The 14,530-nt window shown below is 51.5% G+C and overlaps 4 protein-coding genes across 4 annotated transcripts; 2 read left to right on the top strand and 2 right to left on the bottom strand.

Annotated features, from left to right (window-relative positions):
* Positions 1 to 880: 880 nt before the first annotated feature.
* Positions 881 to 1,981, top strand: KVR01_011685 (uncharacterized protein; the record flags this gene model as incomplete). The annotated part of the gene is made up of 5 exons (XM_044791141.1): positions 881 to 971; positions 1,039 to 1,256; positions 1,395 to 1,435; positions 1,479 to 1,595; positions 1,735 to 1,981. 5 exons carry the CDS (start codon positions 881 to 883, stop codon positions 1,979 to 1,981), a joined length of 714 nt encoding a protein of 237 aa, XP_044639394.1.
* Positions 1,982 to 2,584: 603 nt separating this feature from the next.
* Positions 2,585 to 6,897, top strand: KVR01_011785 (uncharacterized protein). The gene is made up of 4 exons (XM_044785152.1): positions 2,585 to 3,046; positions 3,120 to 4,216; positions 4,269 to 6,418; positions 6,475 to 6,897. Exons 1-3 carry the CDS (start codon positions 2,693 to 2,695, stop codon positions 6,361 to 6,363), a joined length of 3,546 nt encoding a protein of 1,181 aa, XP_044639494.1. The 5' UTR covers positions 2,585 to 2,692; the 3' UTR covers positions 6,364 to 6,418; positions 6,475 to 6,897.
* Positions 6,898 to 7,483: 586 nt separating this feature from the next.
* On the bottom strand, positions 7,484 to 9,998 carry KVR01_011802 (uncharacterized protein; the record flags this gene model as incomplete). The annotated part of the gene is made up of 4 exons (XM_044791297.1): positions 7,484 to 8,757; positions 8,828 to 9,458; positions 9,537 to 9,766; positions 9,920 to 9,998. 4 exons carry the CDS (start codon positions 9,996 to 9,998, stop codon positions 7,484 to 7,486), a joined length of 2,214 nt encoding a protein of 737 aa, XP_044639511.1.
* Positions 9,999 to 11,608: 1,610 nt separating this feature from the next.
* KVR01_011801 (uncharacterized protein) lies at positions 11,609 to 12,432 on the bottom strand (the record flags this gene model as incomplete). Its single annotated transcript, XM_044781492.1, has 2 exons — positions 11,609 to 11,997; positions 12,096 to 12,432. 2 exons carry the CDS (start codon positions 12,430 to 12,432, stop codon positions 11,609 to 11,611), a joined length of 726 nt encoding a protein of 241 aa, XP_044639510.1.
* Positions 12,433 to 14,530: the final 2,098 nt, after the last annotated feature.

The raw sequence follows: 14,530 nt of genomic DNA, 5'->3' as shown, positions 1-14,530 counted from the left end.
TTGAGGACGCCAATCCGTACACACCACCCATCCATACATCCGCCTCCGTGAGCACCACTGATCTAGCCATGGTGTTACTAGGTAAATACTCGTGACGCGTGGCCGACGAAGGCTGTGTGTGCCCATTACGTTGTGTGGCCTTGGGCCATCCGTGAGAAAGAGAACACATCTTTTTGAGGTTTGCCCATGACCGACTGCTAGATCATGAAACGCATAGATTGATTCAGGTGATAAAGCTCTGGACATAAGAGTTTGGGCTGAATTCTTGGACTTGTAGTTATTTCACAAGATACTATAAGAAATTTTAAGTTAATTCATCAACATTTGGAAGGCATAAGGAACAATGACACTTATTTCAGTCATATTCTTTGAGTATGAGCATGAGGATTTGCTGCTGTCCATTGCAAAGCCGACGATACTTGCTATCTACTGGTTCAAATACCTTACCTAACGTGCGGTCAGCCAGGTCAGCCCAAAGGCCCAGGGCTGACAAAATGATCCTTTTATACTCCGAGCTGGATGAGATAACTTCACCTGGAGTCCTGCACCGATGTCCTGGGCTGAATAGGGAAAGGTGGGAGGACCCAGTGCTTACCCCTGGGCATGTCGGTTTGGCCATTGGTGGAGGGTCCACTTTAACGTTGCCTAGCTTGTTCCTGTCAAGTGGCAGCCTAAGCTAATAACACTGAATAGGGCAGGAGAGTCACATTTATCCGATGTGTATGTTTAATTAAGCAATGCAGAGTAACATCCTAGGATTTGGGCTAATCGACACAAAATTCTAAAGCCTATTTATCCTTGGAGATGCTCGCCCTTTTTCTTCTGTTTCTATAGATCATGTAAGTTGGCTTGGTGTTTTCCAGCGCAAGCATCTATCATCATGGCTGTGGCTTTCCGCCGGAAAATGAGCTCGCTGAGCTCTAGACCTGCACTCTTCACTGCCCTCTTGGCGGCATTCAACGTGGCATCCGGTAGGTCACCACCATCCAGTGCGGTCCCGCGACCAAGCAATAACTAATTCAATGAGTCCAACGTTAGCCCAATACGAATGGGATGACGAGCCGGCATGTGACAATCCCAGGGTGAGCATCGTCAACCAGACCGACATCGACTTCTACAAGACCTGCCCGGTCATCGACAGCTCGTTCTTCTTTATCGACCACGAGTTCAAGGGCCCCTTTGAGCTGCCCGGCGTCGTGTCCCTGCCCTCCTTCAGCTCCGGGTACTATGGGCCGAAGCTCAAGGGTTCTGACTGGGTCGACGACGGGGTCACCAGCGTCTCGATGCCGGATCTCCGGAACATCACGGCCAACTCGGTATTGTTTGGATACATTAACAATCTGACCAGCATCTCTTTTCCGTGAGTGGATTCCGTTTGCGGGCAGTATTCACAGCGTGGGGATATTGTCAGCTTCTGCGCTATCTGTTTTTTCGTGTCTCACGGTTCGATCCTTTGCTAACCCAGAGACTGGTTGTAGGAAACTGGAAGCGGTCGCCAAGGATTTCGTCGTCATAGGTAGCTACGGCGTCCGCAATATAACATTGCCGGCGCTGACCACCGCCGGCGCGATGCTTCTGGACGGTGATTTTGACGAGTACGTGTTCAATGTTACCCCCTACTAGTTCACGGCCGTGTCCTTTGCCCGAGCTCCCAATGCTGATGCCTCGCAGAATCAACCTCCCATCGCTCAAGACCGCGTCGTACCTCAGAGTGCTGTCCACCGGTAACATCAGCTGCCCGGCCCTGGGAGCAGCGTTCGCTTCCGTGACATTCACCGCCACGGAGGACGACCTCTACCAGGGTTTTACCTGCTGGACTGGGTACGAGGACAACAGCTGGAACTCATCGGACCCGTCGAACAACCCCAAGCCCGGGGATTCTTCATCCACCGGGACCGGCTCCGGCTCCGGCTCCGGATCGGGCTCATCGACCAGTGCTGGGTATGTGTGTGCAACCTTGAGTTCGTTGTCTCTATGCTAATAAGGTATACAGTAGCAGCACGGTAGGCGCGGCGCAAATTGGATATTCGGTGATGGTCTTGTTTTTCTCAGCCGTAACGTCATATTTGTAGACTTTATAATACACTTAGAATGCTGCGTCTTGAGCATTTACCACTGTACGAAGGTGCTATGGATGTCCCCGGACGTATGCGGAATAGAATGCGAAACCAGATAAGTGGTGCATATTCATAAATCCGGCGTCAATTCCTACAACTTTTACCAAGAAGGTATGGTACCACAGGGTCATAAATTTGCACTGAATTGTAGGGCACTACAGGACGAGGTCTCCCTGGTGAGCAGGCTGCTCGATGGCGCCGCTATGAAATGCTGTGCGTAGGACACAGCTTACTAGCCGCATTCCCTTGCATCATGCACATGCAGCCACTGCATGTGCTAGACATCTTTTTGACTGCATTGCTGGGGACACGAGCTACTGGTTTGAGCAACCTGAATTGGTGGTCAGCAACAAAGGACTCAGCCTGCATAATGCTCCTGTTCGAATACGAGGAATTCTTGAGCATGCTCCGTTATAAAGTATCGAGTCAATCCCAGCTATTGTGTTTCCTCCAAGACACCCTCGCCCCCGAATGAAATGACTTCTTGGAGCCGGATGTGAGCTTTGTACTTCTCTCCTGAAGTCTGCAACTGTCTTACATGCCCTAATTACACCGCGGTGGGGGTAACAGTACCGATGGACCTCACGTCAAAGCAGGTCGCCTTGAGTGGCCGTTTGAAGCCCGAGGCTCGCTTGGGTCTAGCAATTTCCGAATTTGCACAAACGCTCGACAGTGAGCGCAGGAACGAGTTTCGATCCATGCAGAGTAAGCAGGATGCCCAAATATCAGGGCGAGATATTATCAAGATGACCGAAGAAATCAACCAGGAGGGAGCGCGTCGCCACAAATCCTGGAGACCACATGGAACCAAAGTGGGCGGCTTCCTCGCTCGAATCCAGGCTTTCGCCGCCATAGGAGACGTGTTGGTTGGAGGGTCTCAGAACCTTATCGCAACCGGGGTATGGAGCGCTGTAAGGCTGTCATTGACAGTGAGTTGACCACCCTGGCTTGGAGCATTTCCACGGCTTGGTAAGGTAGGTGCCGCTTGCTGACATGATGAAGATTGCTACGAACTATTTGGGCTACTTTGAGAAGCTGTCAACTCTTTTGATGCGGCTAAATACCTCGTGGACACTTCATGAAGACTTTTCTCGACTTTTCCCCACATCTGAGGTACTGCAGGCATATTTCTGTGAATACCTGGTCGTCCTCATGAGGCTTTGCAACAAGGTCGTCATGTTCTGTCGGAGAAAGACCGGGGCACAGCTTCTCTCGTCTATAGGCTCGTCCTTCGATTCAGAGTTCGGGCCTGTCCAAAAAGAGCTAGACCAATGGGGTTATCTGATCCAACAGCAAACCCAAGTCCTCGCTACAAGACTAGTCGTCGACTCGCAACAAGACAAATTCTACAACCTGAAGCAACAACTATTGTGGCGAATTTCACCTCACCAGAATGAATTCGAGACCAGATGGAGACGCGAACGGAAGAAAGGAACCTGCGGATGGATATTCGACACTTCGAGCTTCGAGGGTTGGAGGTCTTCCCAGACGTCAGCCACACTTTGCATCAGCGGTAAATTGGGCAGCGGAAAAACTGTGTTCATGGCAAATCTAGTTGCCCGGATGAATCTTGAACAACCGTGCGCCTACGTCTTCTGTGCTTCTCAGGAAGCGATCAGTACCAAAGCCGAGCACATATTGGGTAGTATTGCCTTCAACCTGATTGGCAATCTGCCCACAGAAGAAACATCACACAGGATACTCGCACAAAACGATATCAAGCAGGCATTTGATCCGGAAACAATCATTGACCTCCTTCTACGTCTCCTTCCTAAAGATAGGAGGTATATCATCATCGCGGACGGCTTAGAGAACTGCCCTGATGTTGATTTGCATGACGTTCTTCTTGGTCTCCGTCGCCTGAGCCAAAATCGCCTGGTTCTGTTCTGTTACTCCAGTCGATCCAACTCGCGCTTTCAACAGGTTGCTGATGAACAGCTCGCCCCGGGATACTTTGTTTCTCATGATAATTCCAACCATGACGAAGAGCTTGACGCTTATATTGTGGCAGAAGTCACGAGGAGGAACACGACACGACATCTGAGTCCTGACTTGGAGGAGTTGGTGAAAAGGCAGCTAATATCTGGAGCACAGGGAATGTGAGTGAGAAATGATATTTCTGTATTGACCGCACTCATTGATGACTCGCAGGTACCTATGGGTCTCGCTTCAACTTGAAACAATCTTCCCAGCAGACTCAAAGGCTGTCGTAACGGATCATGAGGTACTGAACCTCATTTCAAATCTTCCGAAAGATTTGCCAGGGGCATTTGAGCAGGCTCTAGAAAGAATATACGACCCCAAATATGAGGGCAAGATCATGAAGCTTGTCCTATCTGCTGCGAGGCCCCTCGAGCTTGATGAGATCAGAATTGCACTATGCGTTGTTGCCGGAGAGCCGGTTTGGCACCCGGAAAGAATAGCCAAGCATGGGACGCAACTCATCTCGCTCTGCGGCGGTAACCTGCTCGATCTCGATGAGGAGGACAGAAAGGTGCGATTCATCCACCACAGCGTCATCCAACACCTACTCTCACCGGGCACCGCTGAAAATACGACCTCATATCATTTCACGGTCGAGGATGCTGAGAATTTCATGGGAGCTACATGTGTCACATATCTTCACCTGCCGGTTTTGGATTCAAGAATGACGGTGACAAGAAATCTCCAAAGTCAGCAAGTATTAGACAACGTGATGGGGTCTACCCGTCATTCTCTGCCAGGCCTCAATCACTTGGTCCAACACATCAGATCGCGGGAGCAGAAGCGGGCCCGGCCTTCACAGGTCGATATCGGACACATACTTTCGCAAATACAGGCTACTCGTGTCCAACAAGATCTCGACCCTCGTTGTTTCGCAGGTTATGCCACAAGGCATTGGGTGTTCCATACGAGGTTCTTCGAGGCACGATTTCATAGCTGGAGGCTGTTCTGGCAACTTTTGTGTGGTGGCGTGGAATGGGTCAAGCCGTCTTGGCCCATCCCTGGGGAACAGCCATTTGAGGCCCTGTTGTGGGCCATAGAGCGTGGGCATGGCGCCTTGTTCTGCATGCTCCTCAACCTAGGCGATCTGCGAAGAGGTCAGATTACCCAGATTGTATGTGCCCTCGAATCACAGAAGAGCATACATGGACAATGGCTAGGTGACATTTTGGCCCGGTATCTCCTAGGAATAAATGCCATTGACGCGTCCTCCGCCGGGAAAAGGATCACATTTCTCCTCGAAGCAGGCGCCGATCCGACAGTGCGACATTCGACCATGGGGCTTTCACCTTGCGATATTTTCACACGTCAAATCTGTGCGGATGCTCGGTTTGCTGCAGCAGAACAGAAAGTCATCCATGCGTTCTTTTCTCACCAAGCTGTAAAGAGACTTCTTGACTATCGGAGCGTTCAAGACGTATTCACATGGCTTCTGGATAATGGGAAACTTGTGACTATCGCTGAGATTCTAGCGTGTCGACCTGACTTGAAATCGGTTCTTCATCAGATACAAACGAAAAAACTTCTCGCTATCGAAACGGCACAGGATCATCTCAATCGAGATGGAAAGGCCGTCGATATGCAGCGTATAAATACGCCGACTTCCACAGGAACGACGTTGTTGTTGGATGCAATCGAGACAAGGAATGATGCATGGGTCTACCACCTCTTACGCCTTGGCGCCGACCCAAATATTGGACCTTTCAAAATGAGGCAACATATACAAAGCATACACTTCAGGGCAACATGCTACCCATTGGAGGCTGCTTTGTGGCTAGGCAGGACACGAGTATGTTTGGAGCTCCTACATCACGGAGCAGACATTGGCCGGCTTGGTGTATCGCCCATGCGCATTGCTGAGGAGACGAACAACTGGATCATGATCGCACGTCTTCAAGAGACACCAGGCTGGACTAGGCAGCTAGAGAAAGTCTGGAGCGATCGACCCCGTGAGCCTGATGGCACAGCACTAGTGACAGCGTGCCGGATTCTCTCTCAACGAAGCCCCGGCGTCGTCGAGTCCCCGAACTCTCCGGAATCGTCGGAAAACGCCGCCATAACAGGCGATTGGGCGGTTGAACTTGACCAGGTTATCTATAGGCTGGCACGCGATGCCAGTCCAGAGTACGTGAATACTCAAGATTCACAAGGCAGAACAGCGTTGCACTACTTATCTGAAGTTAAAACCGGAGACACCCGAGCCCTGAATTCCATCGTCACGTTTCTCCTGCGCAGAGGAGCAGAGACAAATCTACCTGGGTAGCGGACTGTCATAGCGAAAGCCCCTGCGGTTTGTATCTTCAATTTAGCACTACTATGTACGCAGCACACGCGGTTCTGGTTCCATGAGAGCATAGGGCTGATGCAGATGTAGCTTGTGTCTAGTGTAACCTTGCTTCTCTCAGAAAAGGCATAGTATAGTGTAAGGAGTTGAATAGGATCCCTAACGCTATTGTTTCAATACAGTGTGACAATATGGGAAGGGAACTTGTGGTTTTACACCATCAGATTCAGTTGTTATATCCTTAGCAACACGTTGAGGAAAGGCAATCTTCGCTAATCATCAAATATTATACTAGAGTGTTGGAAATCCATATTATCCCATGACCATGTGGCTCCGCTAAACCCTGGCTCCATCCTCGGAGCCAAAAATGAAAAGTTTATTTCGACCCAAGCCTGCTTCAGGCGAATTACACGCGGCTTGATTTCAGACTCCTATGAAGATCAGCGGTTCATGAGGGCCAGTTCTGGGGAAGCTTCGTTCTCAGCTAAATCATCGTCGTAGCCGTGATACTTATACAAACCAGTCCGACAAGTTACAACCTGGGTGGATCAAGACTGACACAGTCTGGCCCTTGACATAACTTCACTTTGGTTTAGCAACACTCTGAAGGTCGCACAGATCCAGCAGATGGCAAGTCTCGAAACCCTGCAACAGAGCCGCCACATGCGCACACATCGCGCATAAGTAAGTACTTAAGTACCCACACTCGCAGTCTTGTCTGCGTTACTTACCCGTGGGCCTCCGCTAATCAGATTTTTTAAAAAACTCATTCAACGAACCAGGCATCCACGCGTGGCTGAGTCTGAAGCCGAAAGGTCGGGATGATTGCACAAACACATTGTATATGCCCCCAGAGATATTTCCAAATTTTTAGATCATTCCCATCTCATGTCCAGGTATACCACGAAGGTCTAGTTTACGTGCCGGCTTTACTTTATATATCTCTGGGGTCACCGTATGAAGGCGCCATGTATGTCCTCGGACGTATACGGACTAGAAGCGAAACCACATACATCTCTGGAGAATTGGCACATGAGAAAGATCAAAAGTTGATTAAATGAAATTATTGAAGATGAAATTATCTACTATAAGACCAGGCTCACCTGACCGCCACCGGAGTAGTCAACTCAAACGACACGCTAGCACCGCCAGGCCTGACCCAAAGGGTCAACGGGTCACTCCCGAGCTGTTCAGACCTGGCGCCCTTCGTATCCCTCACCGGGCCAGGGAAGGTGACCGGGATCTCAACCTGGCAGTTTGCGTCCGCGGCCGAGACCGTCGCCCCGACCAGGCTGTTCCCATCCGCCGAGTAATCCATCCTCAGCGAGGGCTGGCACTGATCCCTCTGCCGCCTCGCGACAAACGCCCGGCCCAAATCATCGTGCTTCAGCGTGCGGATGGGCCAGCTGACGAGCCTCGTCATCTCGTCGACCAGCTCCTCGACCCAGATCTGCAGCAGCGAGAGGTTGTTGTACTCGCGGGCGGCGGTGCGCACGACGCCCGTGTCGACGGCGTGCATGTTGGCCTGGTGGAACATGTACGGGTCGTGGCGCAGCGCGAGCAGGTTCCGCGCGGCCGCCATGCGCTCAATGGCCATGATACCGTCGAAACCCGAAGTCTGGCCCAGGGCGGTCTGCCACAGTGCTGTGTTGGAGGCGGCGTCGTCGCAGTTGAAGTAGATGTTTGTCGCGAAGCGGGGGATGATCTCGAGCCCGGCCTCGCCGTTGCGCTCGGCTGTTGTTGTAAGTGTCCAGAAGGGGCGCTCTGTGTTCAGGAGGGCGGGTCTGGTGTTGTCGCCGACGACGTATGTGATGCCGTTACCTAAAAAGGCGCGGATGGCGTCGCCGTTGTGCAGGCCTGTGATTTGAGGGGGTACGAGAGAGGCAGGAGAGAACTTGGGGTGTCCGGTGAAGCCCGTGTTTTGGAACCAGATTTGATTAAAGCGGATTTCCTTGTCGACATCGGAGAAAGTGGCGTTTGAGAGAGCCAAGTGTGTGAACGTGTGGCTGACGTGATAGAACTCGTCACGGTGGGAAGTGAAGTAAGTGGCCAGAGGGTCAAGATCCTCGCACTGCTCAGACCAGGTATAATTAGTCTGCTCGGGTGGCCAGGCATCCTCTCCGGTGCCAAGAGGCTTCTTGAATTCCTGGTCAACCAGAATGGGCTTTTCCTTGGTAAGGACGTTACTTTCCGGGACACAAATGTCCGTTCCAAAGGAGCCCTGCACGGCCTCTTCAATGTTGCCGTTACCATTGTACGCCATTTCGATCAGATAGTCGGATCCCGCAGGCATGCGCGAATTAATGTCCCTGGTCCATGCTGCATGGGCTTCAACATCAGCCACGCGTAGTCGGAACTCTCGCGTGGTGCCAACTGTCACATGTTAGTCCTTGGCCTTGGCCCTAGGTCCGAGACACAAAGGTGAGCGTCGTAATATACTTACATATTCCAGTACTCAAGAGAACGTCGTCAATGTGTGTTCCCAAGTACGCTCGTCTTTGCCCGAGGTAGAGGCCACGGGTCATCCAGGTGATCCACGAATGCTGGATGAAATTAGAGGCCTGGCTCCACCCTGCCGCAAAGCTGGTGAAGAAGACCATCTGTTCTCGTGTGCCATTGGCGTGGGGGAAGGCATTGATGACAGCAGCCGTGGCATCGCTCGTAAATGCTGGCCCTGAGTGCAATTTGGCAATTTGGCGGGTTGTCGCCGGATCAGTAATGTCGGCACCGTAGAAGAAGAGACCGTCCATGGCGACCGTCCCACCTTGCTTGATCCCTGAGCTCTCGTATCCTGCCAGATCGGTGAATGACCAGAGTTGTCCTGTGGCAGAAGAGCCGCCCGGGGCCCTGACATTGACGCCGAACTGAGGTGTGGGGAAGACATCGAGGCGTGCCATTCGAACGCCATATTTGACCTGGTAATCATATAGCGCAGTCCACTGAGCATCGGTCAAGGCACTGAGCCAACCTGTCCGTCCGGGCTCGTTGTATTCGTATGCGAGCTCCTTGAGTGTGACGATACCGGCATAGTTACCGTAGCCGTCTCGCTCTAGTGTCGGGAGCTCCGTGCCGGCCTGAGGAAACGTGAGGACCTCGTATGAGATGCCAAGTCCTTCTAGGCCTAACGTGCAAATATTTGCAAAGCTTGCAACCCATTGGTCTCCGGTGGGTACGATGCAGAGGATGGTCTGCCTGACGCCAAGAGCGGCAGAGTTGTCCAATGGAACAGTTGTGTTTGTTGTGGGCGGATCGCTGGGAGCCGGTGTGACGGAGACGATCGGTGCTGAGGTGGTTGTAGAGGCGCCCACGCTCGCGTCTGTTGTGCTCGGTTGGCTGGGGCTAACCGTCGATGGGTTTGTGGCAGAGGATAGGCTTGCGCTGTCTGTTGCAGAGTTAATATCTGAAGAGACACTAGGGCTGCCCGTCACTGTGTTTGCGGAGACTTCTGGACTTGTCGAAAAGCCTGAGCCGGAGATTGTGATGGATGTGGTAATGGTTTCTGTGACAGTCACAGCAGGGCATGTATTGTCTGTACCTTGTGCATTTGTGACAGCGGCACCAAAAGAAAGAATTAAAGCCGCTACACGCAGCGAGAGATTGAACCTGGACATCATATTTCTCGCCATAACGAATGATTGACGTGGAATGTGAAGGCCGATTCAACAGTAACGACTGGCGATGATTAGACCTCGTCCCACTTTTTGCTGGATACGGTTGGGAATACCTTGATTTATACACTTCAGGGCTCACTGCCTCTTGATGTTGCCGGCGTCGCCCATAAATCAAACAACTGTTGACTAGTCGGTCGGCAAGCTGGAAGACCAAGAACAACTACTGGCTCTCGGACATCATTGCGGCTGAATTCCTAGATTTCAGGAGAAGAATGGTTTATTTGAAGGCCAGCAGCGCCACTGCCAAAGAATTATAAAATGGTCTGCAAAGTGGTGTGCGGCTGACCCATGCCAAGTTGTTCGATCACATACCTCTCCAGCCTCAAATACGAACGAGTCCGAGTCTGACATAAACAAACTTTACGCATCATCCAGCCAAAAACATGTTGAACTCCAGTTGCCAAGTAATAGGCTGCGCACATCACGAGATGGACAAGACCCCTTAAGCCTCCATGATCCTCGTAAGTCCGTCTTGGTAGAGGCGTGGTCACCAGTCTGCGGGTAAGGCCAAGATAAATAGCATGCTGGGCATCTGGGCTTGCCCGTAAAGCTGACCGCCCCACCGAAGAAGAAATATGGCCAAGCCTGCCTAGCCTTCCTCCATGTGCCCTTAATTACCTCAGGGCTCGCACTCCGCAGCATTGCAAAGAAACGTGGCGACGACCGCGTTTCCTGGGCACACCACTCACCTGTCACCCAGGTAGCAGTGCGTCTTCGGTACTTGACTGCCGTGCTAGAATGCGACTTGAGTGCAGCTGGTTTATTATAAGATGTTTCCCACAAGAGACGGCGTCGTGGCGCAGCTGGGCAGTTGTAACAGGCCAGCCAAGGCCCCCTGATGCTCCCGGACCGCCCTTGGCCAGCGCCTAGGCACTTCCGACGGGCGGGAACGACGTGGTCTGCCAAGGCCGCTGCCGGTACACAGTAACTTCGGGGTGATGCCAATGTGTGTACTACCCGAAGGCTGGGACCGCCGTGTTCCCACTCATTGTGCTGCAAATAGATGTAGCAAGCACGCGTACCAACGTATCTTTCCGATGGGCTCTTCACGAGCCACTTGCTTTTGATTCATGGCCTGAGCGTGCACTCACATCATTTTAATTCGCTCTTTTGGTCTATGCTCGTCTATTTGGCCTAGACGATGACGGCCGATATCTGCACTCGTCGTATTCAGAGGCTGCCACCTGCAGACCATCCCCATCCCCATCCCCATCTGTCTTCAATTAGGCGCGAGCAGCAAGGGAGATGGCCCTCAAGTTTCTTTCCCAGAGATGGATTCTACGTGCTTCAACATTCTGAGTTCTACGAGCACTGGTCATCCTGGGCAAAACTTCGGCCACTGTTGTCCAAGATACGACACTATTTCAGCTGGGCCCCAAGTGTACCACGGCTGAGTCTGTCCAAGGATGTCATGTCTCTGACCAAATTGAATTGAAGGAATTCTAATAAGTGAGGGTATTATTCTAAGTGAGGCTGTTTTCTAAGCGAGGGCATTATTCTACGTGACGTCATTATTCTAGTCTAGGTGAAGGCATTAAAACACGAATCAACAGCTATTGGCGCTCATCTGAACAGACCACGGATGACCCTTGCACCTCGCATGTCGCTAGTGTTGATGTGTTTGTGATCATCTCAAACATGGTGAAGTTCATCCCTTGGATCCCAACGTCCCCCACCGTCGCATTCTCGAAGGTGGCATTTCCGAAACCGGCAAAGGGGACCAGTGAATTTGTGGCCGCGTCAACTGTGAACCTCTCTACCACCCACTCTGCCGTCTCGAGGCATAATGTGGCGTCCGAGACGTTTGTATATGTCTGGCTGGAGGACTTTCCAGTCGTCTCGTTCTCAACAAGTACAACGCCGCTGGTGGGACTTGAAGCTGACACAGACATTGAAACCACATCTCCGAAGGATATTTGGATATCGTGCAGGGCGGCCGGGACTAACGAGCACCATGAAAGTCAGCATCACCCACTCAAGAAGCCGCATGTGCCCACGGCCTTGGACGGCCGCAACTCGTGGAATTTGTTGCCCACTCACCAGGGAAGAACTGATGCCAAGACCTAGCAAGTGTATCCAGCGTTCCATTCGGCGTTCTTTGGGCACAGATGTCGATTCCAGTCTGCAGAATGGACTGGCACTGCGCACTCGCACCGTCAATGCCGGTCCAGAACGTTGCGCAGTGTACCTCGTCGGGCGTTGTGCTGTCGGCAGGGATCTCGGGCGTCGGGATCTTGATAGTTGCCTTCGAAGAACCTCGGTTGCTGGGTACCATAGCACCGGCCCAGTTCATACTCTTCTTGACCTGCGCCCCAGTCGATGTCTGTCTCGGGGATATCGCCGCGTGGGCTACCACAACCCGTTCTGGGCCATACATATGTCGCCCCAGTGAGGTTTCCCTGAGTGTGGACAAGTCGATAGCCAGTGCTGCGCCGGCGGCAACAAGGAGGGTTGTCGTCGCTGTATTTGGCTTCATGATGACTTGAGCACTCGCGAAATGGATACCAGCGCTCAGCAACGTCAAGAGAATTCGCAATACGGCGCTTAAACTGTTTTTATAGAAAACATCAACCAGGATTTCAAAGTTCAACAGAAGAAGGCTTAATAAAAGATTATTGATATATCAGAATGCAAATGGAAATGATCCCCTATAACAGTAGGGATATAAATGACTCGTTTGGTTTATTGGCTTTTTTTTGCCATGGCTACCCTAGGTTACCGGTATTTTTAGCATGAACCGCCGGAAGCCTTGGAAAGGGGTGACTTGGCGGCCCCGGCCCCGGGGCCCGGCTGTGCCCAGGTGCGCGTGCGACTCGGTTAGACTTCAATTGTTGCTGGCCTTGCGCGAATGCCCCTTAGTTGTTGAGTGCTGGCGCAGCAGACCACTCGGCAAAAAGAAACCACCCAAAAACCCACCAAAAAACCAAAAAAACCAATTCAAATTGGTTATTTCCCAGCAGTCTATAAGCCCATACCGTCACACTCCTCCCCGAAGGCATTGTAGAGCTTTGGACCGTTAAGAGCGGAAAGTTTCGAGATGACAGCATTTCGAGTCGTAGCCGACTAAACCACTCATCGTTAAATCAGTACGCTAGCGAATAGACGGCCCAGAAAGCTCTCAAACAAGACGGGCGGCTTGGTTCAGTTAAGTCGCTTCTCGCAAACAATTTCTGCCCCACACCCAAGACTGCACAGCACGACCTGCCAACCCCCTAATGCGACCTCTTCAAACATACGTGTCCCGTAGGGGAAGCCCGTGGCCGATTTCAACAGTTGCCAGGCCTTGTTCCGACTCCTCAGAAACATACCGTAATAGGTAAGCCAACCGTAACAAAATTCCCAACCATGAGCAGGTAAAAAATGAAGAAGAAAAAGAAAAAAGGAAACAGGCTTCTAATTAGTCAGGACTTAGCCACCACCTAGGTACCTAGGCCTTCAAACCTTTCTTCGCTTTAACCACTATTACGAAAGGAAAACGGAGACAAGGCACTTGTCTTCAATACGTCAATTGCAGTCGAGTCGGCACTACTAACATTGAAGGGGGAAGGGTTGAGGGGATTACGAGAGGATGGCTAAGGTCCAAAAGTGGGAGGGCAAATCGGCCACACTGGATGACTGAGCAGGGAGCCAGTTAAGGCCTCGCCTCGCTCGGCCCAAGACCTTTGGTAGGAACCTCCCAAGAAACCTTATTCAGGGTCCGTTCGTTGGGCCGGGTCCATCCGGGATATCATGTACAGGCCCACCAGGACTTTATGCTTTTCATAGGCTCCCTGATGTTCGTTGAAGATAATTCGAAAGCGACTTTGGTGAGGTTATCGCCAACCTTTGTCTGCCATGCCTGGACCTCAGCCCTGTCAACCGGCCGCGCAGCGGTCCTAGAGCAGTGATTATTCTCGTCAAATACAGGTAGGTGGCTAGAGTGTAATCTGCTTTATTTGGGCGCATTTATCCGCACGGCTTTCGTGAAGTGTTACAAACACGTTCCTCGGGAACCTTGGAACTCCAGCAGGGTCAAGCGGACGAGAAGCCCGAGTAATCCATCGGACATTCGTACCTACAAAAACGGAGGATAATACACCCAAGCCCTTTGGGACAACCTCCCATAAGACAAATTACTACGTGACGAGCTCAGATTAGATAACCTCTTACGCAACCAATGTCATATATAATAACTTCTTATAAGATCACCTTTTCTCTATTGATCTATCGGTGACTGCTCTCTCGGAACATACCTAGGTAGTAGTGGTAGTAGTTGCCGATCAAAACCGGTATGTCTGTCTGTCTGTCACTGAAGCAAATGAAGCGGCCGGACCAACGACCTGGAAGACTCCTTGAGGCCCATACAACGCAGAGGATCGGAAGATAGTGTTGCGTCGGGGTGACTCAAAATTCCCTGTGACTTGGACAGTGGAAGCACAAGAGCCCACCGAAGTCCACTTAAATACAAGGCAAATTGGAGTGGAACGTCGTTTCGT

Source organism: Diaporthe batatas (genome assembly GCF_019321695.1).
Source record: "Diaporthe batatas strain CRI 302-4 chromosome Unknown Contig00016, whole genome shotgun sequence".
Taxonomy (NCBI): domain Eukaryota; kingdom Fungi; phylum Ascomycota; class Sordariomycetes; order Diaporthales; family Diaporthaceae; genus Diaporthe; species Diaporthe batatas.
Note: the sequence above shows the minus strand (reverse complement) of the source record. Positions and strands in the feature narration are given on the sequence as shown.

What these genes read in the sequence shown, in the direction of transcription:
- KVR01_011785 (XM_044785152.1), top strand. Translation starts at nt 2,693, where the DNA reads ATGGACCTCACGTCAAAGCAGGTCGCCTTGAGTGGCCGTTTGAAGCCC. An exon ending in CTGTAAGGCTGTCATTGACA is followed by an intron (nt 3,047 to 3,119) that starts GTGAGTTGACCA and finishes GACATGATGAAG; the next exon opens with ATTGCTACGAACTATTTGGG. An exon ending in ATATCTGGAGCACAGGGAAT is followed by an intron (nt 4,217 to 4,268) that starts GTGAGTGAGAAA and finishes GATGACTCGCAG; the next exon opens with GTACCTATGGGTCTCGCTTC.